The sequence below is a fragment of the Carex rostrata genome, chromosome 2 (genome assembly GCF_964058835.1).
Source record: "Carex rostrata chromosome 2, lpCarRost1.2, whole genome shotgun sequence".
Lineage (NCBI taxonomy): Eukaryota > Viridiplantae > Streptophyta > Magnoliopsida > Poales > Cyperaceae > Carex > Carex rostrata.
The window spans coordinates 17,241,038-17,263,996 of record NC_135919.1 but is presented as its reverse complement, the minus strand read 5'-3'; the positions used below and the strand labels follow the sequence as shown (position 1 = coordinate 17,263,996).

At 32.8% G+C, this 22,959-nt stretch overlaps 3 protein-coding genes, 1 long non-coding RNA gene and 1 pseudogene across 6 annotated transcripts; 3 read left to right on the top strand and 2 right to left on the bottom strand.

Annotated features, from left to right (window-relative positions):
- The first annotated feature begins 571 nt into the window (after positions 1 to 571).
- Positions 572 to 2,730, top strand: LOC144550598 (uncharacterized). 2 transcript variants are annotated; one of them, XR_013510510.1, is made up of 3 exons: positions 572 to 707; positions 1,505 to 2,299; positions 2,495 to 2,730. It is a non-coding gene; the product is annotated as an uncharacterized LOC144550598 (long non-coding RNA). The 2 variants fall into 2 exon arrangements; XR_013510511.1 differs by lacking the exon at positions 572 to 707 and adding an exon at positions 711 to 960.
- A 6,310-nt stretch (positions 2,731 to 9,040) lies between these two features.
- Positions 9,041 to 12,000, bottom strand: UNG (uracil dna glycosylase). Its single transcript, XM_078298599.1, has 7 exons — positions 11,647 to 12,000; positions 10,676 to 10,896; positions 10,191 to 10,349; positions 9,962 to 9,992; positions 9,711 to 9,846; positions 9,549 to 9,632; positions 9,041 to 9,275 (listed from the first exon to the last, which is right to left on the bottom strand). Exons 1-7 carry the CDS (start codon positions 11,921 to 11,923, stop codon positions 9,209 to 9,211), a joined length of 975 nt encoding a protein of 324 aa, XP_078154725.1. The 5' UTR covers positions 11,924 to 12,000; the 3' UTR covers positions 9,041 to 9,208.
- Positions 12,001 to 13,999: 1,999 nt separating this feature from the next.
- Positions 14,000 to 15,528, bottom strand: LOC144550596 (early nodulin-like protein 21). The gene is made up of 2 exons (XM_078298598.1): positions 15,230 to 15,528; positions 14,000 to 14,631 (listed from the first exon to the last, which is right to left on the bottom strand). The coding sequence occupies exons 1-2, from the start codon at positions 15,411 to 15,413 to the stop codon at positions 14,264 to 14,266; spliced, it is 552 nt and encodes a 183-aa protein (XP_078154724.1). The 5' UTR covers positions 15,414 to 15,528; the 3' UTR covers positions 14,000 to 14,263.
- A 1,408-nt stretch (positions 15,529 to 16,936) lies between these two features.
- LOC144548320 (glutathione S-transferase F8, chloroplastic pseudogene) lies at positions 16,937 to 17,854 on the top strand (annotated as a pseudogene). Its single transcript, XR_013509341.1, has 3 exons — positions 16,937 to 17,086; positions 17,207 to 17,255; positions 17,376 to 17,854. The product of XR_013509341.1 is annotated as a glutathione S-transferase F8, chloroplastic pseudogene (transcript).
- Positions 17,855 to 20,905: 3,051 nt separating this feature from the next.
- Positions 20,906 to 21,622, top strand: LOC144548314 (uncharacterized). The gene has a single exon (XM_078296992.1). It carries the CDS (start codon positions 20,906 to 20,908, stop codon positions 21,620 to 21,622), a length of 717 nt encoding a protein of 238 aa, XP_078153118.1.
- The last annotated feature ends 1,337 nt before the right edge of the window (positions 21,623 to 22,959 follow it).

Genomic DNA, 22,959 nt, shown 5'->3' with positions numbered 1-22,959 from the left:
AATTGGCTTAATTTACACAAATACACATCAAATTATGCATCCATATTGCGATAGCACATTGGTCTAAATTATCCGTAAAACAAGTCACATCATATTTTCAACTATCAAACCCGACTGCAACTAGCATTCTCTGCATATCGATTCCAACCACGACTAGCAGCCCCCGTGTATCGGATAAATAAAATTCCAACCTCAGACCCGCTATCCCGTTAAATATGACATCATAATCCAATATTCAATACCTGTTACGTTAAGAAATTTTCAACAATAAAAAAAATATTAGACTGTTTAAAACATAATCAAAATTTTATTGACGAACTAGGAGTCTAAAATTAAAACAATTATAACATTAGTCTGAAATTTCGAAACAGTTAGACTCAATCGAATCTTGAAATTTATACCTTATATATAAAAAAAAGAAATTAATTAAGAAATCTAGGGATTTTTATATACATAACTATATATATAAGTTCTTCTCTTAGTAATATCAAACAATTTGAGGGTCTATTTTGAAAAATATCCAAAACACATGTAAACAACTCAAGCCCTCTCTCTCCCTTCGTGTGTGTGTGCTGCCAAAAGAAAGAAAAAAGAGAGAGAGATCACTCTCTTCTCCTTCAAAAATCCATCAAATCACTTAAGAAATTGAAGAAAAAAGTTGGATTGGTTGATTATCTCTCAATAGTAGCCATCTAATTCCTCCATTGGTACTTTCTTTTTTCTCCTCTCTTCTCAAAATCTAGAATTTTTCTCCATTGTTTAGGATTTTGCTCAAATCTGAAATTTTTGTATTAATTGTGAGTAATCCATCACCATTAAGTTTCTATGTTGTTAATTTGGTAATTCCTCTCTCAAATTCATCCTAATCTTGATTTTCTACCTAGGGTTTGTCTCAAATCCAAAAATTAGAGAGGAGTTGTGATTAATCTAGTCTAATCAAATAAATAAGGGTGTTAATTGGTAAGTTCCTCTCTCTCTCTTTTAAAATCTGGAATTTATTTTTGTTTTGATTAATCTAGGGTTTGGGTAGTGGAGAAATTGATTTGTTACCTCTTAAATATTTTATATGTTCAACCATCCAATTTGGTATGAGAATAGATAGATGGATGTTAAGTAATATCGGTGAATAAAGTATTGATGAATAAACTTGATTTGCCATTAAATTTGTGACTGCACAGTGGAAAGATTTTGAGGTTGATTAATGAGCGAATTTGAAAGGGCAATTCTAAATTATTATGGACAAATGAGAGTCTATTTGATGTGTCTTGGAGTCTAGTTTCTGGTGGTTCAAGTTTCAAGTCATTTGGAGTTTCCTATAAAAAGTTATTGCAGTTTTAGTAATCAAGGGTCAGAATTAAGGGCTGCTGTTTAGAATTCTATTTTTTTATTTTGTGTATGAATTTTTAAGAGTTTACTTTAAGGAAAGTATAAAGAAACTAATATAACTCAAGTAAGCATATTGATCGTCGAACAAAGATTAAATCAATTATATATGTGGATATAGGTATAGGCTCGGTTGAGAAAGAGGTTGCGGCACCTTTCGAGATGTCCGAACCATAGGTGTGTGATACACTATTTGTAATCAGGTGCGGGGTTTTTGGACTTGTTTGATGTTTCATTTTCAAAAATTAAATTCTTTTTCGATTATCATGTTGTATGTTTGATTGCTGCATAATTAGAATTGTGTAAATTATGTGCACAACCCAATCCATTTAAAACTGAATTGTTGTGATATGGTTGATTTGCATATTCGTATGGTTGTTATTTTGATTGTTCTCTTATGATTTGATTATGGTTGAAAGTCACCACAAATTTATGATTGTTGAATTATATGTGAATGAATTTGCAAAGTCTGACTAGCTGACTTTGATCCCAGGAACCTATTGGCGCATTAGGTGAATGACCCTTACGGTTTTCAATACCGGTTGGAACGAGGGGTGGGTGACTATATATATATGTTGATTGTGATTGTGGATGACTAATATGTAACGTCTGTAGCTCGGGGGCATTATCCTACGTGGTAATGTATTTGGATGGTCAATTGTATATTATGACATTCTGAATTATTTCAAGTGAATTTTTAATATATGACTTTGAACTAGACGATAGTAAATGGTTAAGCCAAAGCCTTACAGATGGGTGTCAGATAAAGGGTCCAGCTCGGTGGAACATATGTAGGTGTCAGTAACCCTACAGATGAGAGTCAGATAAAGGGTCCAGATCGGTTAGGTGCTACCAGCCATAATAAAAATGAGTTAGGCCGAGTATGTGCTTGTTTGAACTTCATCTTGGAAATTTCGTAAGTTGTATTTCATTTGATTATTTATTGTCAAGCATATGCATTTATTTATATATTGTTAAAGAATTGTTAATGTAATATTGTATGGATTTCATTTTTGAACATGAGTTCTGATTGCAAGTCCAACAACCTGATTGTGGCAAATTCACACTGAGAAATAAATTCTCACCCCCACCCTTTGGGTTCTTTTTACAGGTTTCAGTGCGGTTGGATCTGGAGAGGCACGCGAGTAGTAGACCTTTGGTATATGTCACTATATTACCTTAGTAGTTGTTTTGTTATTTGACTTGAGAAGTATATATTGTTTTGTTATATAGTTCTCTATATCATACCTTATGGTTGGTATCCGTACGAGATACATGTTTGTATGTTCTACTTTTACCAGATATTTTGTACCTGGACTGTTATATATATACTTGTTTTATGTCTTTTATTGTGATGTTGTGAGTATATTTTAATTGCCTTGTAAGCATACATGAAGTTATATGTTTACGGTGGGACTCTGTCACTACTCATGGCTACGGGGTGTGACAATACCAATATTCAAATCAATCATACAAAACGAAAACACAGATTATAGAGAAGTCCGGTTATCTGATAGTGAGATATTTCAAAAGCTAGTTGTACAAAATTAATCGCGACGTAGGATCAAAATTCCATTTAGGCATATTACAAAATTCTCTTTTATTTTCTTTACTATTTTCGCTTCTTCTTTGCTCTGACATTTTTCTTTCTGTTTGGTTTTGGTTTTCTTATCCGAAGAAAATGAGATAGAAATCATGGATAATAAAAAAGGGTAAATTATTATGGCAGCGGTTGTCGTTTTTTTTTTTTTTTCGCAATTGATTAAGCCCTTTTAATATAATTCAAAAGATCAGTTTTATGAATAATTTAATATATGAAAATAAACATAAATAAACAGAGAGGCGGTATTGGCATCAAATGGAAATGAATATAGTGGACTGGCGGAGTAAAAGGAAAGAAAGAAATTAATGGAAACAAATATAATCAAATTAATTATTTAAAAAATCCAACCAAAGATGACAAGTTTACTGTTTTATTATTTATTTATTTTCAATAGACGTATAACGCTGGTTTCAAAATTATATAAAAAAAATATTAAAAATAAATAATCATAACTCAAAATTTTCGGATTGTTACGAGAAGAGACAGAGATAAAAATTAAAGCAAATGTGGCAGAGAAGAGACAGTGAGACTTTCAATGTCATTCACTATCATTTTTATAAAAATTATGACCTTTTTTATTTGTCTCCAAATCAATTATTCTTTTAAAATTAACCATTTCAATTAGCTTACTGCTATCTGTTATATTTTTGCAGGATTTGCTGTACCAAACAATGTATCTACCGTTTCAAGAGCAAAAAGCATCTCACTCGGTAATATAAAAAGGGCCCTCATGGACGTGGTTTAAAGAAAAGGTGTCTAAACTGTTTTAATCGGTATAGAACCGATGCAGAATTAACTCGACACGTTGATGAGGGCTACATCGGTCATGTGCCGTACTATTCCCTTTTATGGATTTGAGCAACTTTCTCTTATGGATTTAGGATAGAGCAAGTTGCGTTACTTGCACGGAATTGGTGCTATCTACCTCCACCGAGGATGATGAGGAGAAGGGAGAAGAGGTTGAGAAATAGGTATAGAATACTGACACGAGAGCTTATGCAGAGGAGAGGTTTCAATGTGTGATTTTCCATGTTCAATTTGTGAACAAATTTCATCTTTGCATCTCTTCTTTAGATGCTCAAATGCAGTTTGGGATATCCGGTAAATTTTAGAATGTAATTTTTGCATAAATTTGAATAATGATAATTTTTTGTTTTCTCCAACATCTTATCCACATAATTGTATAGTACAAATATTGTATTGTATTTTGTTTAACTTTTATGTGACTATGGTACAAATAAAAGATCCTAAAAAAGATGGTTTGAAAATTATTTATTTTACTATTAAAAAGCTATCAATATGTATCTGTTTGTTAGTCCTATATATACATAATTTTTAGATAGTATTTTGATCATCATAAATTTGCTTCTTATCATATTAAATAGATGAATTCAAACCAATAAGAAATGACAACTTCATTTTAAAGTGGGTGCTTTCGGTATGAAATAATCTGCTGTGATTTTTTGAGAACCACATGTGATTCTTTGAGAACCATAGAATCTTGTTATTTCAAATCTTTTAATTTTTTGGAATGCACAAATCTCAAAAACAAATGTTTTCTATACACAAATCTCAAAACATATGAAGTGATGGATTTAGAATAACAAAGTCTTGTGATTCTCAAAGAACCACAGCAGATTTATTTCTGCTTTTGGTAGGATCCATCAGATCTTTGAATCAACATATGTTCAAAAAAATTAGGAAAACAAATAAAGCTAATTTTGCTTGTAGGGAAGGGGTCAAAGTAGACCCAGTAATGACCAATTTTGCCACCAATTAAATTTTTTGGTTTAAACGTTGATATGATACTGTCAAAAGCTAAATATGTCCAGAGAAAATGAAATGAAATGAAGGCTATGTAATCAAAACATGGCTTCATAAAAATCTTTACTCCAACGTTCTTTCATAAACGGATGACTCAGATTAATCTCAGTCGGTCAATCTGACGCCTATTGGAATTGTAGGGGGCTGTTTGGAAATTTGTGTGAAATAAAAAAAAAACAGTCCATATTTTCCGTTTGCACCTCAGATACCTGGGTCCTGGCGTGATACGGATATCTTTTTTCATGCTCTCTCATTTCCGGACTTCAAGAGTAATAATTAATTTATGTTGGGTCAAGATCCGCTAAAGTAACTCAAAATTTGAGTTTGGTTCCGGACCTTTAATATCTGTGCAGATTCTGATCGGACGATCCGGATCCAAGCAACATAAGCACATCAGAGAGCATATATATAATAGGTTTGAAAGATCCAAATAGACTATTCCCCACTGGCCAAAACGATATCTATCTTATGAAATGGATACAAAACTTGGATGAGTTGTCTATGCCATTGACCGGTACTATATATATTTAGAGAAAAAATTTAGTTACAGATGCTAATTGTTAGATTAAATTTCAGTTGCAGTTAACTGCTGGCCGTCTGTTTCTGGCAATGATACTTATGTCAATATTGAGTACGATTGTACGAAGCTTCTTACATGTTTGATTTGCAAAATGTTGTTATTTTTATTCCTCTTACCATCATTCGTGAAGCGCCAGGTGTCACACAAATCGTCAGAGAGTGAGGTTAGTTCTTAGAAGTATTTTCTTTGGACTCCTTATGTTGGAGTTTGTTTGTTTCTCATGTAATTACTTGCAGTGAATTGTTCACTCAGATTTGAGTGACTCAAGAAACTTTTTAAGGTTGCTCTAGTTTTTATCTCTCCTTCTTTTTAGTTATTGTTTTATTAATTTTTAAAAGAATTTCCAAGATGTGTCCACTATGCCATCAGCGAACTTGGTACTCATGCATGCAGCTGATCTCTGTTTCTTTTTTTTTTTTTCAGAATTTGTTTAATATTGTTGTAATCTTTTTGTTGAGGGCAGCGGATGGGATCCAGTGCCCAGCGCACCAAAAGCTGGTATTAAGGATTCTGAATTTTTCTAATTAACAGGTTTGGCTAACTTAATGGGTTTGATTGGTGCGGACCCATTAATTGGGCACTAAAATCCACATGAACGGCTGCAACGCTCATCGCATGTCCTCTCTTTCTTTACTGTGTACCATAAATTTGTAAACAAAAAAGAGTAAGGCTTGGGTGCTATAAATAGCATAAGGTGATCCGTGCTACGGTCTCAAAAACCTATAGTATAAACTTCAAACTTTGATTAATTAGCTCAATAAATTGGTTATATAATAAACTTGTAGAATACTAATTTTTATTATTTTTTATGATATATGAAAGATGACAAAAAATAATCTAAAATATTGACAATTTTATTTTATTTTTAGGTTACTTTTGGTCATCTTTCATAAATAATAGAAAATAGTAAAAAACAAATTCAAAAATAGTAAAAATTAGTATTCTACAAGTTTATTATATAACTAATTTATTGAGCTACTAAAATCGAAGTTTGAAGTTTATACGATATATTTTTGAGGCTGTAGCACGGATGACCTTATGCTATCCCAAGGCTTGCTCAACAAAAAATATTGGTTGAGAAAATGCCATGCGCAGGTATAACAGCTACATGCAAACCTTAAAAAAAGCACTACATACAGGATCCGCAGGTTACAATCCTTATTGCAATATTGTCAAATCTTAACATAAAGTAAAAGATAATAGCAGCTTTATTTGAATCAGCCTGACACAGAAAACAATTTTTGTGTGATTTAGTGAGTTATAAGCAGATTCGAAACTCAAATGAATCTTTTTTTGTGAATATTATATTGGATAGCTTAACCTTCAACTTTTACTCAAAAAATTTATTCAAACGAGAAGTAATAACTAAAGATTTGTAAATATACAAAACATAAATGTCAATAAGATTTAAACATATATAACAATATATCAGTCCATCTTAGTATCTATAATTGTTCAGACTTTGTAAAGTTCTGTGCCGATCTAGAATTTCATATTGGTGTCAGCTGTCAAATGCCAACAACGAAATTTCGAATCCGTGCTTCATATATTTGCAAATTCTCTTCTAGCATGACTTTTAAACGACTTTGACACAACTTGAATTAAGCAAAATTTGAGTCAAGTGAGATTATGAGTGGGTCCTGTTGGAGTCCAGTCACTCCAAACAGGCTCTTAGAGAGTAAACTCACCGATTTTTTTATTTTTACCCAAAAATATTATTATTTTAATTAAAATACCCAGCTTTTCGCCGGAATTTTAAAAATACCCAACCCGTGGAATTTTTCCACGGGTTGAAATTTGAATTCCCACCGTGGAAAAATTCCACGGGCCAGACCCTTTTTTTTTTCTTTTTTTTTTTTTTTTTTTTAAAAAAAACAGAAATTTTTATTTATTTTTTATTTTTTGTATTGAAATATTAGAAATATTGGATATATTTTTTTGAAAATAGATGGAATACAATATAATTTGATTTATTAGAATGACTGCAACAAATAACCCGGATCAATATTTTTCAGATCGGATTTTTCGCGGCTGTAAGAAAAATTAATATATTTCTTTATGTGTTATTGGAAAAAAATAAAAATGCTTAGATTCCGAGTTATTGATCCCGGTTCAAAAGTCACTTCTATGTAATCTAGAAAATATTATGATCTTTCTAGTACATTTAATTTATTAAAAGTTATATCTATTTTGAAAAAAAAATAAAAACTTTAATTTATTTAATTATTATTATTCAAAAGTTATATCCACGGGCCAGACCCAAATTTTTTTTTTTTTTAAAAACAGAAATTTGTATTTATTTTTTATTTTTTGTATTGAAATATTGGATATATTTCTTTGAAAATAGATGGAATACAATATAATTTGATTTATTAGAAAGACTGCAACAAATAACCCGGATCAATATTTTTCAGATCGGATTTTTCGCGGCTGTAAGAAAAATTAATATATTTCTTTGTGTTATTGGAAAAAAATAAAAATGCTTAGATTCCGAGTTATTGATCTCGGTTCAAAAGTCACTTCTATGTAATCTAGAAAATATTATGATCTTTCTAGTACATTTAATTTATTAAAAGTTATATCTATTTTGAAAAAAAAACAAAAACTTTAATTTATTTAATGATTATTATTCAAAAATAATTCTCAAAATAGATAAAACTTTTAATAAATTAAATGTACTAGAAAGATTATAATATTTTCTAAATTACATAGAAGTGACTTTTGAACCGGGATCAATAACTCGGAATCTAAGCATTTTTATTTTTTTCCAATAACACATAAAGAAATATATTAATTTTTCTTACAGCCGCGAAAAATCTGATCTGAAAAATATTGATCCGGGTTATTTGTTGCAGTCTTTCTAATAAATCAAATTATATTGTATTCCATCTATTTTCAAAGAAATATATCCAATATTTCTAATATTTCAATACAAAAAATAAAAAATAAATACAAATTTATGTTTTAAAAAAAAAAAAAAAAAAAAAAAAAAATTTTAGGTCTGGCCCGTGGAATTTTTCCACGGTGGGAATTCAAATTTCAACCCGTGGAAAAATTCCACGGGTTGGGTATTTTTAAAATTCCGGCGAAAAACTGGGTATTTTAATTAAAATAATAATATTTCTGGGTAAAAATAAAAAAACCGGGTAAACTCACAAGTGAAAAAAAAGAGTAAGGCTACAGTGTTATGGGCTGCATAAAGGGCTACGGCTCAATATTCGAGTTTTCAAAATTCTAACTGTCAATCCGAATCGTTCATCTTATTCTCCATGTTAATATGTGTTTGGAAACCAAATTTTACATTTTTTGAAAACATTTTACTATTTTTTTAGATAGGTATAAAATCAGTTAATCTAAAAAATTATGCACCATTCAGATATTTGATTTTCTATCTATCTAAAAAATTAGTAAAAAAATTCCAAAAAATATAAAATTTGATCTCCAAACACATATTAATATGAAGAACAAGATGAACAGTTCGGATTAACTGTTAAAATTTTAAAAACTCAAATATTGAGCCGTAGCACTGTAACTCTCAATGCAACCCATATCACCGTAGCCTTACTCAAAATAAAATATAAGTATAATTACGGACATAAATATTCAGCAATTGTTGCTCCAACAATCCAACTCAAACACCAAAAGAGAAGCAACTGCAAATTGCACACAACAGATCATTGCATAATATACAAAAGCACCATTATGAACAAAACGTGGTGCTGTCGCCAGATCAGCTTTGTAATTTTACAAAAAGGCACATCATAATTCATGGCAAATACTTCAAGCACAAAAAAGGAAGACCATGCTTTGGAACTTAATTAGAGCTGCCAATCAATTGGAGTGTATCCCAGCTTCTCCAATATCTTGTTTGTTTGAGAAAAATGCCTGCAGTTCAGAAGAACAAATGCGTCAAGTACAACAAAATAATACATTATTCAACAAAAAACAATTTTTTTTTAATGTTTATTCAACAAAATTCTTAAACCAGCTGTTGTTAACACTAGACTATGAAACCATGCTAGTACCGTTCTTTGCTTGTTTTGTGCTTTATCTGAATGTTCACTCATGGATTAACTTAATCTCATTCAAGTAGTAAACACCAAAATTTTATTAGGATACAATTTCTCAAAAGAAAAAAGAAAACAAAAAAAGACGAACTTGCAATTAAAGAAGCCCCTGTTGGCAGAGAGGCCAGATGGATGAGCAGCTTTTAGAATGTGATGTTTGGATGCATCAATTAATCTGAAACAAAAATAGTCATTTATAAATTATTATAACAACAAAATCCAAGTATTGATTAGATTAGTCTTAAGCAAATACTTGATCTTGGCCTGGGCAGAGTTTCCCCAAAGAAGAAAAACAACCCCTGATCTCTCCCTTGATATTGCTTGAATGACAGCATCAGTAAATTGCTCCCATCCTTTCTTTGCATGAGAGTTAGCCTGGTGGTGCCGCACTAATTAATAAAAAAAAGGCAAAAAAAGAGAAAAAAAAAATGTATGGCACAATTTATTTATTTTAAAAATAAATATATGTAATTAAATTGTTATGTCCTAGTAGAGAAAGAGTACCAGTTAGAACGGTATTGAGCAGAAGGACACCCTGCATTTAAAAGTTAAAACACTTGTCAGCAGAGCTAAATAATTAACATTTTAAGTTCTAATCAGATATAACCAGCACAGAGATGAAAATAATTAATCCTCAATTACACAAGTAAAATTAATGCCCTCTTCCCCCTCTTACAGGCAACACAACCAGAGAGAAAAGTAAAAGGACACTCTGAAATGAACAAAAATTTACCTGTATGGCCCATCTTTCAAGATTCCCATTCGATGGTATTTTACAACCCAAATCTTTCTCAAGCTCCTTAAATATGTTAACCAGGCTCGACGGTATCTTTATTCCTTCTGGCACTGAGAAAGATAGCCCCATTGCTTGGCCAGGACCATGATATGGATCCTAATTAACAATTAGGGGAGATATTAAGAACAAAACGTAGATACCATATCTGAGGTTGCTGATTACCAGGCATTGGTAGTACGAAATTTTGATATCTCCAAAAGATTTTAAAATTTAATATCTCCCAAATATTTCTAAAAGGTTAAACTTGATTAATAACTCCAGATAGAAATCGGAATTGAACAAACTTCACTCAGGGAATATCTTTTCTTTTGCTTTATTACTTTTCTTTTGGTGCCATTTAGTTATGTGGGATCAAATGTCACCTAATTCGAATGCCAGGTTAGAAATGCCATAATCTGAGGTTTAAATTAAACAAATATTACCTGTCCAATTATGACAGCCTTGACTTGATCAAATGGTGTCGAGTGGAGTGCATTAAATATGAGCTGCGGAGGAGGGTAAATGGGTGTGCTGCCCCTAATCTCATGTTCCACAAATTTACAAAGACTTTGCGCATATGGTTTCTTTAACTCACCAGGTAAGATTTCGAGCCATGAATCCTCCACCAGCAGCTCATCCAACTTAACATATCCGCTTCCATCGGCTACATTTGCCAGGAACTTTTTTTTTATTATTTCTACGGCGATGTAGTCTTTAGTTAAGCTGAGTAATACCCTTTTGGGATAATTATCCAATGGGGAATTTCATGTGTACCCCTCAAAAGTTTCAAAATCAAGTATTTCTCCTTCTAAAATTTGTAATATCATAATTTCCCCAATTTATTATCTTTTCTATTTAAATTCATTTTAAATTTATAAACTTCCCATTTTAACCTTTATTATAAAATGTGTTCCGTCTTCTAATTAATTTGTTTGTGAGGACTAATGATTTATCTCTCTACTTGTGACACGCACACAAGTGCATACTTAAATGTCACTGTGTATGGGTAAGAAGTAGAGAAATGAACATTTGACATCATAAAGTGGCCAGGTAAATGTCACTGTGTATGGGTAAGAAGTAGAGAAATGAACATTTGACATCATAAAATGGCCAGGTAAGTGTCTTTTATACATGCTACACATTTTTTTATTTTTTAATAAAGGGTAAAATGGGTAATTTAAAAATTCAAAATGAGTTTTAATAAAAAAAAAATTGGATAAATTTGTGAGTTTTTAAATTTAAAAGGGTAAATATGATATTATGAATTCTAGAAGAAATACATAATTTCAAGATGTTTGAGTGGTATACATGATTTTTTTCCCAATTATCCAAAGGTATTAAAATCATGTTAACAAAATTATATATAAAAATATGGTCGCAAAATGAGACCAGTGTGGCCTGTCTAGTATAGTACCTTTAGCTTTCTCAATACGATCAGCACAGAGCTTAAGATTCCGCTTGGACCTAGCAATGGCCTTGTTGAACTCCATCCGTCTTTTCTGCTCCAGCGTCATCACAACAGCGGGGCGCTCCACCGACACATTCCCGACACAGGAGCCGGAGGCGCCGCCATCGGAGATGGCGGAGATGGCGGAAATGGAGGATTTAGGGGATAGTCCTTCCTTGGAGGCCGAGCGGATGCGCTTTGCTGGACGCATCATCTCCATTAGGGTTTTGGAAGCTGCTGCCATTTTGCGCTTTGACCCCTTTGGTTTTTTGTTCTTTGATGGAGCTTTCAAAGTGGTACGGTTCGTATGGAGAACTGGAGACCTGGGAGGGGTTTATACTTTATAGAGACGATTCAGACGTGACGGGATTCGTATCCTCTGCATCAACTCAAAAAGGAATATTTTGAGTTAATACATCTGGACCGTTTGATTAGCTTAAAGATTCGTGGGAATTAAATCCGCACTAATATTTAAGTCCGGATGGGCTCTGTTTATAATCGGACGGCCAATATGTATTAACTCAAAAGATGCTCTTTTGAGTTAATGCAGACGATGCGGACACAGACGTGCGAGGGTCCCACTGCAAATTTTGGCGGGAAGGGCGATTGTGGTTTTACTTTAGGAATCCGTATCACCCAGGTACTTGAGATGCAAGTGGTAAATCTGGACCTTTAATTTCACATGACACGTATCTCAAGGCAACCCCCACAATCTTAACAGGCACCGGTTGAGATTGATATGGATGAAATTGATCTTTACCGTCCACGTTTTTCAATTGCACCTCCGGTACCTGGGGGACACGGACTCGTGGTTTTGGTGTCATAGAGCCTGCCGGATTTATTCAGGCAAATCCTTTTGTAGAGTTGCGTGTTAATTTCTTTGTTTTTTCCTCCTTTTTTTTCAATCTAAAAACAGTTATATTCACAAGACATTGTCATTTGAATTTCGAACTTCGATCTCCTGCACATAAGACATTGCCTTGGTAACTAGATCAAAGATTGATTCTCAATTATAGTATTTATTAAAAGGCAAAATATCACTTACTATTATTCTTAATAATAATTATTTAAAATCAATTCAACTAAAGTTAAATAAAAGGTAAAACCGTAAAATTATAGATATGCTACTGGACATATAAATAGCTTAATCATTAATTTCATACAACTTGAGTATATTTTATGCCTTATGAAATATGAATTATTAATTTCTGACAACTAAAATTTCAAATCACTTAATGTACAATAAAACAAACGCCGTTCTTCATTTTCTATAGGCATGATTTGTATACATTATGTCATATTTTAAGTTTATTTATTAATTTTTAAAGATAGATCGTCAATATAAATAATTATCAAGTGAAGAATTACTCAAAATATAAACAAGACCACACATTATGACATTAGAACGCACAAACTAACAGTGAAGGAGGCCGCATTAGATCCAACGTAATTTGGTCACCTGGACCCACTGTCAAGCCAATTACAAGGATAGCTTACTCGGAAAGGATGGACTTGTCTTGTCATGTCAAAACTGTCAACCCAATCAATGCAGAATGCGTATCCTCTGCATTAACCAAAAGGGAATCTTTTGAGTTAATGAATCTTAACCGTCTGATTTTAAACGGAGCCAATCCGACTCCTGCTTTTATCTTAGGGGGGCTTTAATATTAGTGCAGATCTAGTCCACACGAATCTTAAAGCAGATCACATGGTTGAGATGGATTAACTCAAAAGATTCCCTTTTGAGTTAATGCAGAGGATACAAATTCATCAATGCTGTGAGATGAATTCCTTCCCCAAATGGTGAAAACGAATGAGAATAAAGATGGTCTTCTCTCGTTTGTAATTAGCTTCTTTGTATACTGATTGAGCAATGAATAATAGTGATAAATTCAATAAATTTGAGTAATTTATGTTATTATTTAATTCCTCTTTATTACACTTATCATTATAAATTCAATAATTTTAACTAAACTCTTAGGAAATTTGTTACGAGATCTAGACTCCGTTCTTATAAGATTGCTTTTGTGTACCATGAAAATAAGACCCTGTGGAAGGAAACCGGATAAAGTGTTTAACAGATTAGTTTTAGCTTCATGCAGCATACGAACTCTAGAATCAAAACAACACTGTATATGATTCATGCGCTGCATGAAGTCAAAACAACTCTGTTAATTCTTTGCTCAAGGAAATCGCATTACTTTTGTCTTATTTTGGTTTAGTTGTACCTCCAGCAATTAATTTTGGATTTAACAAACTAAATATTTAAAAAACATCTGAACAGAAACAAACTACTTCTACGACTGAATAACTGCACAAATTAAACTTCCAAATTCTATGTTCAGCAAACAAAATCTAAATTAGCCTAGACTTACACAAACTGTGCATTATATTACCAGTACTGTGATAACTGCTCTAAAGCTATCAACTGGTAATTCATTTTCACATGCTGACAGAGAAAGATTTTCCTACCTAGAACCTGAGATTAATACAGCTTCAGTGCCATTCTAACAAAAAGAACATGAAGGAAAAAACACACAAAAGCGAAAAACTTCATGCACAAATCCTAACCCAAGAGAGAGAATCAGCAAATTAAGATCATAACGAATAATCCGAAAACTGAAACCACCCGACTGAAGTCCCTAATCCTGGCCGTGGTACCGCTGTGTTTCTGTTCAGAAGGGGGGCTAAGAGGAGGCGGTGGGATTTCGGCCTTGTCTGGAGAGGACCCACTTGGGCTGATGTCATTGGGTGGATCGAGCACCTTGATAATTACCTTCTGGCCAAGATCACAGTGATCTTCCTCACCGCTGATGAAGTAGAACAGGCCCGAATGATCGAGTTCATAACGGGTGTTTCCATTGTTGGAGAAGAATAGCGGGTGCGTGCAGTTGCAATTGCTGTAGTCTTCTTCGCTTACAACCATCACCGAGTCATTCTTGTACTTAAAATCTGTGATTGAGGAGTTACAAGAATAATGTCTTTAGAAATGCCTACTATAATCTTCATATATAATGAAATATCGGAATTGCCATGATATTTTAAAATTTGTTATCTTTTATTTTTTTAAAAATGGAAGATATTTGTAGTAAGATCAGATTCTATCTAAACAGGATTTCTAATATTATAGAAAAGAAAAGAAAAGAACAACCAAAATTCCCGATAAAATGAAAGATTTCGATTTCTTAATGAAATCGGATTGAAAATGTTATTTCTTCATTAGTTCTTCTTTGGAAAGCTTTATAAACTTGCCTGTTGATGTATAATTCAATTTTGTGATTTTACTAGAATAGAACAGAAATCCTAGCAAAATCAATTTGAAACAAAGCTTAATTACCGAGGATTCATTCAATTGTTGAATTATACATCTAATGATTTTCATAACTGAATTGAAATAATTCATAATTTAATGCGGTTCAGTTATCAATTCAAATTTGCTGATAACAAGAAGTCTAAAAAGAATAATTGCATAAAGAAAAAATGATCTGAATCCAATACCAAAAGAAAAAAAAATCAATTGTAAAGATTAAAGAAAGAGAGAGTATAATACAAATGGTATCGCCGACTTGAAAGCGATTTAGAGAAGCCCAATGATTATACATGTCGTCATTTTTCTCAGGCGGTATGGCCCACCCGTTCTCTCCTCCTACTTCGATATGGTTCGCATGTGCAGTCGAGCAACAGACAATCATCACCGAAATAAAAATCAGCTTCGCTAAGCCACATACTGCCATTGTGGGATGCAATGTTGAATTTCTTTTTCTATTTTCTTCTCTCTCTCTCTTTTTCTTTGGAAGAAGATGAATGTTGTAAGAGAAGGCAGTTAGAGAAGAGAAGAGAAGAGAAGAGAAGAGCGGTTTCTTTTTGAGACTAGGGATACGACTGTACGAGGGTGTATATAGGCGAAAGTGGCGCAAACCGTTGATGGAAAAAATCTGAGTAGACTTGGACTATGGACCGAAGTGTCATGGCTGTTGGGCCTTTGACTTCATATCACTCGAGAAACATAATGTTTAAGTTCAGATCCAGACTGTACAATCAGAATCTGCACGAATATTAAAGCGATTCCGTGCATTGTGTCCTAATCGGTGAATTGTCGGAACTCGGAAGTCTGCTTTCAATCTAGTCTCCAACTCCAACTCCAAGTCCATGAAAATGAGGTTCGATTTTCTCAACAACAAAAGAAAAATATCTAAGAAAATAAAAATGAGGTTCGGTTCGCGAGGTTAAATTACAAGGGCCGAACCCCTGAAATGGGTTACCTAAATATTTTGAAACAAAGCCCGTGATGGTATGCGGCAACGGTAAGCCCATATTAGCTCATACCAAGGCCATGATTATATCTTTTTTTTTTTTTTCAATCTTTAGACATCCAGAGTCCAGATCGGTGAGCAGATGCCTTTAAGCTTTTGGTCCATATTTTGCACCCAGGTTTTTTTATATATTTTTTTTAATAATTTGAAAAGTATTAAAAGTAGTTAACAAAATAGCCTTAAAAAGGGAATTCATATCAACTCAGGTTATCTGACTGAGGACAATTGAAACGGATAGTTCAGAATCGTTCTTTTAACTTGGCACGAATCTCAAAGCACAAATAATACTGGTCCTGTGACCTGTGTTATCCCGAATAGGCACCGACTGAGAATAAATATGGGTCGTCCATTTCAACTCCCCTCCAATACTGTAGATGATGGGCCCCACTTTACGGTTTGAGATTAAATCTCATTGCTTTAGGATTCGGGCTAGCGCAGGAGCAGTATTATTGGGCTTTGAGATTCGTGCCAAGCTAAGAAAAACAGTCCTGATCCATTAATTGTAAAAGATTTCCTTATGCAGTATTGGAGAGGATGTTAATTCGTGGGTGAGGTGGTTAGAGTGGTGAAATGGTGACCGTGTCTCCTCTGATTTAAATTAAGGATCATTTTAGTACGTAACATATGTTTTTGGGACTACGCTGTCACATTTTAGTAATCGATGTAATGTCATCAAGAATATTACAAAATAAATAAAAATAAACGTGCCACCATTGAACTCAAAAGCACAAGATCCTGTCACATGCAGTGATGTATTTACCTTTCGCGCGCAATGGTTATATATAATATAGTTAATCCAATCTTTCTTTAGCGTTGCTTTGATCTCTTTTTCTTTTTCCTTTTTTCTTTTCTATCCTAATCTCACTGAGCAATAAAGAATAGATTTCCTCCTGCCAATCTTCCATAAATCCCCTTCATGGCACTGATGCTCTGCTATCTCAATAATGGTGAGTTTGAAGGTTTTTGGCCAACCGGCATCAACCGATGTTGCAAGGGTGTTGACATGTCTCTTTGAGAAGGATCTTAAGTTCCAACTAATCCGGGTCGATAAATTCAGAAGGGAGCACAAGATTCCTGAGCTCCTCCAGCTTCATGTACGTAAACTTAAACTCATCATTAACTAATTAACAAAAAAAAATGCTGAATTTTATTTTTTTGAAAGTATATATTTTGTCAGTATTTCACTGTGTTCCTCCTTATCTGAGATCATGTAGGATCCAAGTGGGCAGGTGACTTTCAGTGAGGGAGACCTCACTTTAGTAGGTAAGAGGAAATCTGTTCTCTTCTTGTACAAAATCTGTGTATACAAATTTTAATTATTCTGACATTCAGAAGAGAAGATCATAGTGTAATTTTTACTTGTTTTTAAAATTTGTAATGTAGATTCAAGGAAGATAATTAGGCATCTATGCAGCAAGTACCCAGACCATGGAAATAAGAAGCTCTATAGGAACGGCTTCCTCGAAAAGGCAAGTATCGAGCAATGGCTTCAGGCTGAAGCCTTCAACTTCGGACCGCCAAGCTCTGAGCTTGTTTTCCACCTGGCCTTTTCCAAACCACTAGGCTTAGAATATGACATGGCTGTTATAGAAAATAATGAGAAGCGCCTCTCGAACATTTTGGATGTGTACGATCAGAGGCTCAGCGAGAATGAGTATCTAACCGGTGATGAATTCACCCTTGCTGACCTGTCACACATCCCTAACACACACTATCTGGTAACTAGGGGTGAGATGAGGGGAAAGAAGCTGTTTACTGACAGGAAGAATGTGGTGAGATGGGTCAAGGATATCACGGGTCGTGATTCATGGAAGAAGGTTATCGAGCTGCAGAGTGAGCACCTCGATCCACTCGAAAAATAAGCTGATCGATCGAGCTGTCTGAAGATTTGTTGAATGGTAATTCTGTTGTGTGGTTTATATATCTTTGAATGTTTGTTTTGCTGCTTTCTTTTAATCATGCATGGTGGTGTTGCTAATAGTTATCGCTTTTATTTAAGTCTGAATTATAATGATGCGTTCTAAACTGCAACAAGTTGTATCATGGGCAAGGATTCAATCGAATCTCTTTGTCAAATGCCCTGAAACTCTGTAAGCTGTAACAAAACACAAGTAACAAGTATAATCTTTTAGTATGAATTTAATATTGTTTAGGTGCTCTGTTATCACAGTGACAAATGAATTATTTGAATTCGGGAATAATTCAAGTATAATTTGGATATATTTTGGTCCACAAAAAAGCAAAAGAACAAAAGAAATCATGTTTTATTCATGAATAATTCGTGATTCGCGTTTTATTCGTAGATAAATTGGTAAGCCAAATAATTCGTCGTTTGATCGAAAATATCTAAAAATCATTTTATTCGCGAATAAAATACGAATTATGTCACTATAGTATTACTTCTCACAACTCATTCTGCATTAGCTCCAATTACTTTTTTTTTCCTTTTGGTTGAAAAGTAATATACGCAGCAAGGAAAACAATTTTACTTATATAATATCTTCTAGCTTAATTCAATAAAAAAATTAAAAAGAATGTCAACTTGACATCTCTTTAGCCTATATAAATATTCTTAATCTAATAATTCAAAATTAATATTACTACCAAATTTAAAACAACATAAATTGAAGCTTTCAAATTTTATAAGTAAAATCTCCGGTTGTAATAAAATATTTTTACTTTCAATTTAACCACATTGAGATCTGTAAAGTTACACTTTCGACTAGTGTTAACCGAGACAATTTATTGCTGGTCAATTCAATATAAATGAAGTGTCATCCTAATTTACTTCAAATGTTAACTTAATTTTTATATAAATATTTACTTAACAATACTTTTCATATAGAAAAGCTAGCACCGACCTAGATGATCTGACTACACAGATAATTTGACAAAATTAATAATCAAAGATATTATTCGAAATGGCTGAACGTGTTTTTCAATAAAATATGTAATACTAAACGAACAAAAAGTATTTTATGAACAGACGAAAAAGATAATTAAGTTAATTTAAATTTTAGTATGAGTTTTTTTAAATATTCAAGTTTTAGGAAAACAAAATAGAAAGTTTAAGGGATTGTAATGTTCAAGAATTCATACTTTGAAATAATTATATATATAGAGTTAGGCTGGGGTGCTATGGATAGCATAGTAGCCTCTATGCTACGGCTCAATATTCGAGTTTTCAAAATCCAAACAGTCGATCCGAACCGTTCATCTTATTCTCCATATTAATATCTGCTTGGAGACCAAATTTTATAATTTTCTGAATTTTTTTACTATTTATTAAGCCACTTTGAAAATCGCTAATCCAACGGTTTTACTGTTTTGTGCAGCCACCGTTGGATCAACAATTTTGTAAAATACTTAATAAATAGTAAAAAAATTCAGAAAAATGTAAAATTTGGTCTCCAAGCAGATATTAATATGGAGAATAAGATGAACGGTTCGGATTGACCGTTTAGATTTTGAAAACTCGAATATTGAGCCGTAGCATAGAGGCTACTATGCTATCCATAGCACCCCAGCCTAACTCTATATATCAAGACGAGAGATCCACTTGCAACATTTGAAAGTTACAACATTTTATCACAACTTAGTTTTGTGATTTTTACAGTCCAAACAGTTGATCCAAACGCTCAACATGTAATCTGAACTAACATGTATTTGAATATCAAATTTTACATTTTTTTTAAATTTTTTTACTATTTATTGAGTATTTTATAAAAATGTTGTTTTTCAGTGATTCAGAATTATCTAAAAGTAGCCGTTTTGTAAAATACTTAATAAATAGTAAAAAAAATTCAATAAAATGTAAAATTTGATCTTCAAGCACATTTTAATAAAGATTACATGTTGAACGGTTCGGATCAACTGTTTGGACTTTAAAAATCGCAAAACTAAGTTGTGGTAAGATGTTGTAACTTTCAAATGTTGTAAGTGGATCCCCTCCTCATATATTAATTAGTAAATATATAATGAGTAATAGTAATTTACTAGCTAATAACAATTATAAGTTTCTTTTTAATTGATGTATTGACTAATCTTAAAAAATTTAAAACCTAAGGGTTAAATTGTAAAAGAAGGAAATTTAATTAGACAGGTGGGACCGTTCACATCCTCTGAGATATCTCGTATTTTGCGTGACTTTATAGAAAATCTCAACCGTTCAAATGCGTTTTGCACGATTCTCGAAGCTCAAATAATACTGGCCCTGTGGTTTCCCCGAATAAGCACCAGATTTTTCTCAAAAAAAAAAAAAAAAAAAACCACCAGATCGGTCGGTCAAAATATGAGATATCTTAGAGAATACGCACTCGTTGGGACCCGCACCCATCCTTATTCAAAGTCTCAGACCAACATCCTCTGTACTTCACAGTAGGACCCATTATTGTTTGAGATTTATTTTCAACCGCTTTGAAATGAAAGTAGCGCAAACCGTTGATGGTGAAATCCGGAGTAGATTTGGAGTATGGACCGAATGTGTTAAGGCTTTTGGGCCTTCAAAAGAAGAAGAAAAAAAAGGTTTCTACAAAATGACTTTTTGAATTAACCCAGGGCCCAGGCAGGCATGTGGCCACCGTAAGCCCCAATCAGGCCCACAACAAGTCCGTGATTTTAAATTTTTGAATTGTTTTCAATGTGAATCTATGCCATTAAGGAAGCTTTTGGTCCCCAATTTGCACCCACATTTTGGAAGGACCCTCTTTTTTGTGTGAAAGTTTTAGTAGTAGTTAACAAAATTGGTGGGAGGGGGGGTGGTAACCATTGGCGGATCCACATAGGCCCAGGGTTAGGCACTTGCCTAACCCTAAATTTGAATTTTTTTTTTAGGTCCAGTACGTTTTTACTCTTGTGCCTAACCCTGATTCAGATACAGTGCCTAACCCTGGAGGGTATTGAAATTCCAACAAATGAGGGATAGGGAATGGGGATTGTTATTCCAAGAAGTGTGTGCATTTTGTGAGAAACACGGTATTGAAATTCCGGACATGGAGGGTATCCGTCCCGGTATATCACGGCGTCGGCCAACGGGATTTAATAATTTGCATTACTATCGTGTTGAAATGTTTAACACGGTTATTGATATGCAATTACAAGAGCTTAATGATAGATTCACGGAAACAACTACCGAACTTCTTATGTGTATGTCATGTTTAGACCCAAATGATTCTTTTTCTTCATTTAAAAAAGACAAGTTGCTTAAACTTGCTCAATTCTATCCCTTGGATTTCAACCAATGGGAGCTTGGTACTCTAGAAAATCAATTGGAGAATTATCATTTGGATTTGAAAAGCAATAGTGATTTTTTGGAGTTAAGGGGATTAGTTGAACTTTCTCAAAAACTTGTGGAAAAGAAAAAACATATTGTTTATCCCTTGGTTTATAAATTAGTGAAATTGACATTGATATTGCCGGTGGCTACCGCTAGTGTCGAAAGGGTATTTTCGGCAATGAATGTGGTGAAAAACGACTCAAGAAATAGCATGGGAGATCAATGGTTGAATGATTGTTTGGTTACTTATATCGAGAGGGATTTGTTCAAGGGTGTTAATAATGAAAGAATTATGCAAAGATTTCAACATATGAAGAACCGTAGAGGCAACCTTGGTTCATCGTCATCGACTTGATTTGACTAGATAGGTATTATTATATATTTTTTATATGTAAAACAATACTATTTTTTTTGTTTTATAGTCTTGTTAGCATTTTGTACTTTAGCTCATGAGATTATATGATAAATTTTTTTTTGAGCTCTTATTAGTGTTTTGTGCCTACCCCTGACTAAAATCCTGGATCCGCCCCTGTGGTAACGGTTGAATTAGAGCGATGAGTTGGTCATTTGAAATGACGACCATGCCTCCTTTCATTTAAGGATTCTTTTAGTATATGAGATTTTTGGACTTCGCTCCAAAAAAAATATATATGAAGAAATATTAATATAAAATGATATAAATTTACATGTAGCTAACTTGAAAATAAATAAAATATTTTTTCGAAACATTACAAACTATGTACGATGGACTATAATACAATTTCTTGTATAAATTTCTCTACAAAGTAATCACAAAAGAGTTGTATCGCTTTAAAAATTATATTATACCTTAGACACATCAAACATACTTTAATAGAAAAGAAGCAAACTAACAAAGAAAAATTGTAAGGTATATCTTTTCTTTATTTTTCTTCTGTGATTAATTGGAGTAGAATCATGATGTTTTTAAATATGTTGGTGAATTTAATTTTTAAAATTATCGGATTAATTTCAAACAACGAATTGAAACCTTTAAAATCGATTTACTTCATGAATTATGCATTTACATGCAAAATTTATAAATTAATTTAATATAAAGTCAAACAATAAAAAATAATACATGAAAACTAACTTATAAATATTTTTGAGTGAGTCTATGGTACTATGCATATCACGGGTTGTTACCGTGCTTCGGCTTTATATTCGAGTTTTCAAATTCTAACGGTCGATCTGAACCGTTCATCTTGTTCTTCATATTAATATGTGTTTGGAGACCAAATTTTACATTTTTTGAAAAATTTTTACTATTTTTTAGATATTTAGAAAATCACTTGATCTGAAAATTTTGGACCATCCAAAAACAGTGATTTTCAATAAATCTAAAAAAAATAGTAAAAAAATTTCAAAAAATATAAAATTTGGTCTCCAAACAAATATTAATATGGAGAACAAGATAAACGGTTCGAATCGACCATTAGGATTTGAAAACTCGAATATAGAGCCGTAGCACGATAACAAATCGTAATATGCTAGTACCATATACTCACTCAATATTTTTTACCAAAATAGACAGTTGTATTCATAAATTTGATCCCTTTACGAAAAGTAATATATATAACTTTTTTTTTAAATAGTTTATAAAAATGAATAGGAACACTTGTATTTCAAAAAGAGAAAATATCTTTCGGATGCACTCAATTGCACACTTTTTGC

What these genes read in the sequence shown, in the direction of transcription:
- UNG (XM_078298599.1), bottom strand. Translation starts at nt 11,923, where the DNA reads ATGGCAGCAGCTTCCAAAACCCTAATGGAGATGATGCGTCCAGCAAAG. An exon ending in AGGCTGTCATAATTGGACAG is followed by an intron (nt 10,350 to 10,675) that starts GTAATATTTGTT and finishes ATTGTTAATTAG; the next exon opens with GATCCATATCATGGTCCTGG. An exon ending in GCTCAATACCGTTCTAACTG is followed by an intron (nt 9,847 to 9,961) that starts GTACTCTTTCTC and finishes TTTATTAATTAG; the next exon opens with TGCGGCACCACCAGGCTAAC.
- LOC144550596 (XM_078298598.1), bottom strand. Translation starts at nt 15,413, where the DNA reads ATGGCAGTATGTGGCTTAGCGAAGCTGATTTTTATTTCGGTGATGATT. An exon ending in TCAAGTCGGCGATACCATTT is followed by an intron (nt 14,632 to 15,229) that starts GTATTATACTCT and finishes CCTCAATCACAG; the next exon opens with ATTTTAAGTACAAGAATGAC.
- LOC144548314 (XM_078296992.1), top strand. Translation starts at nt 20,906, where the DNA reads ATGAGGGATAGGGAATGGGGATTGTTATTCCAAGAAGTGTGTGCATTT.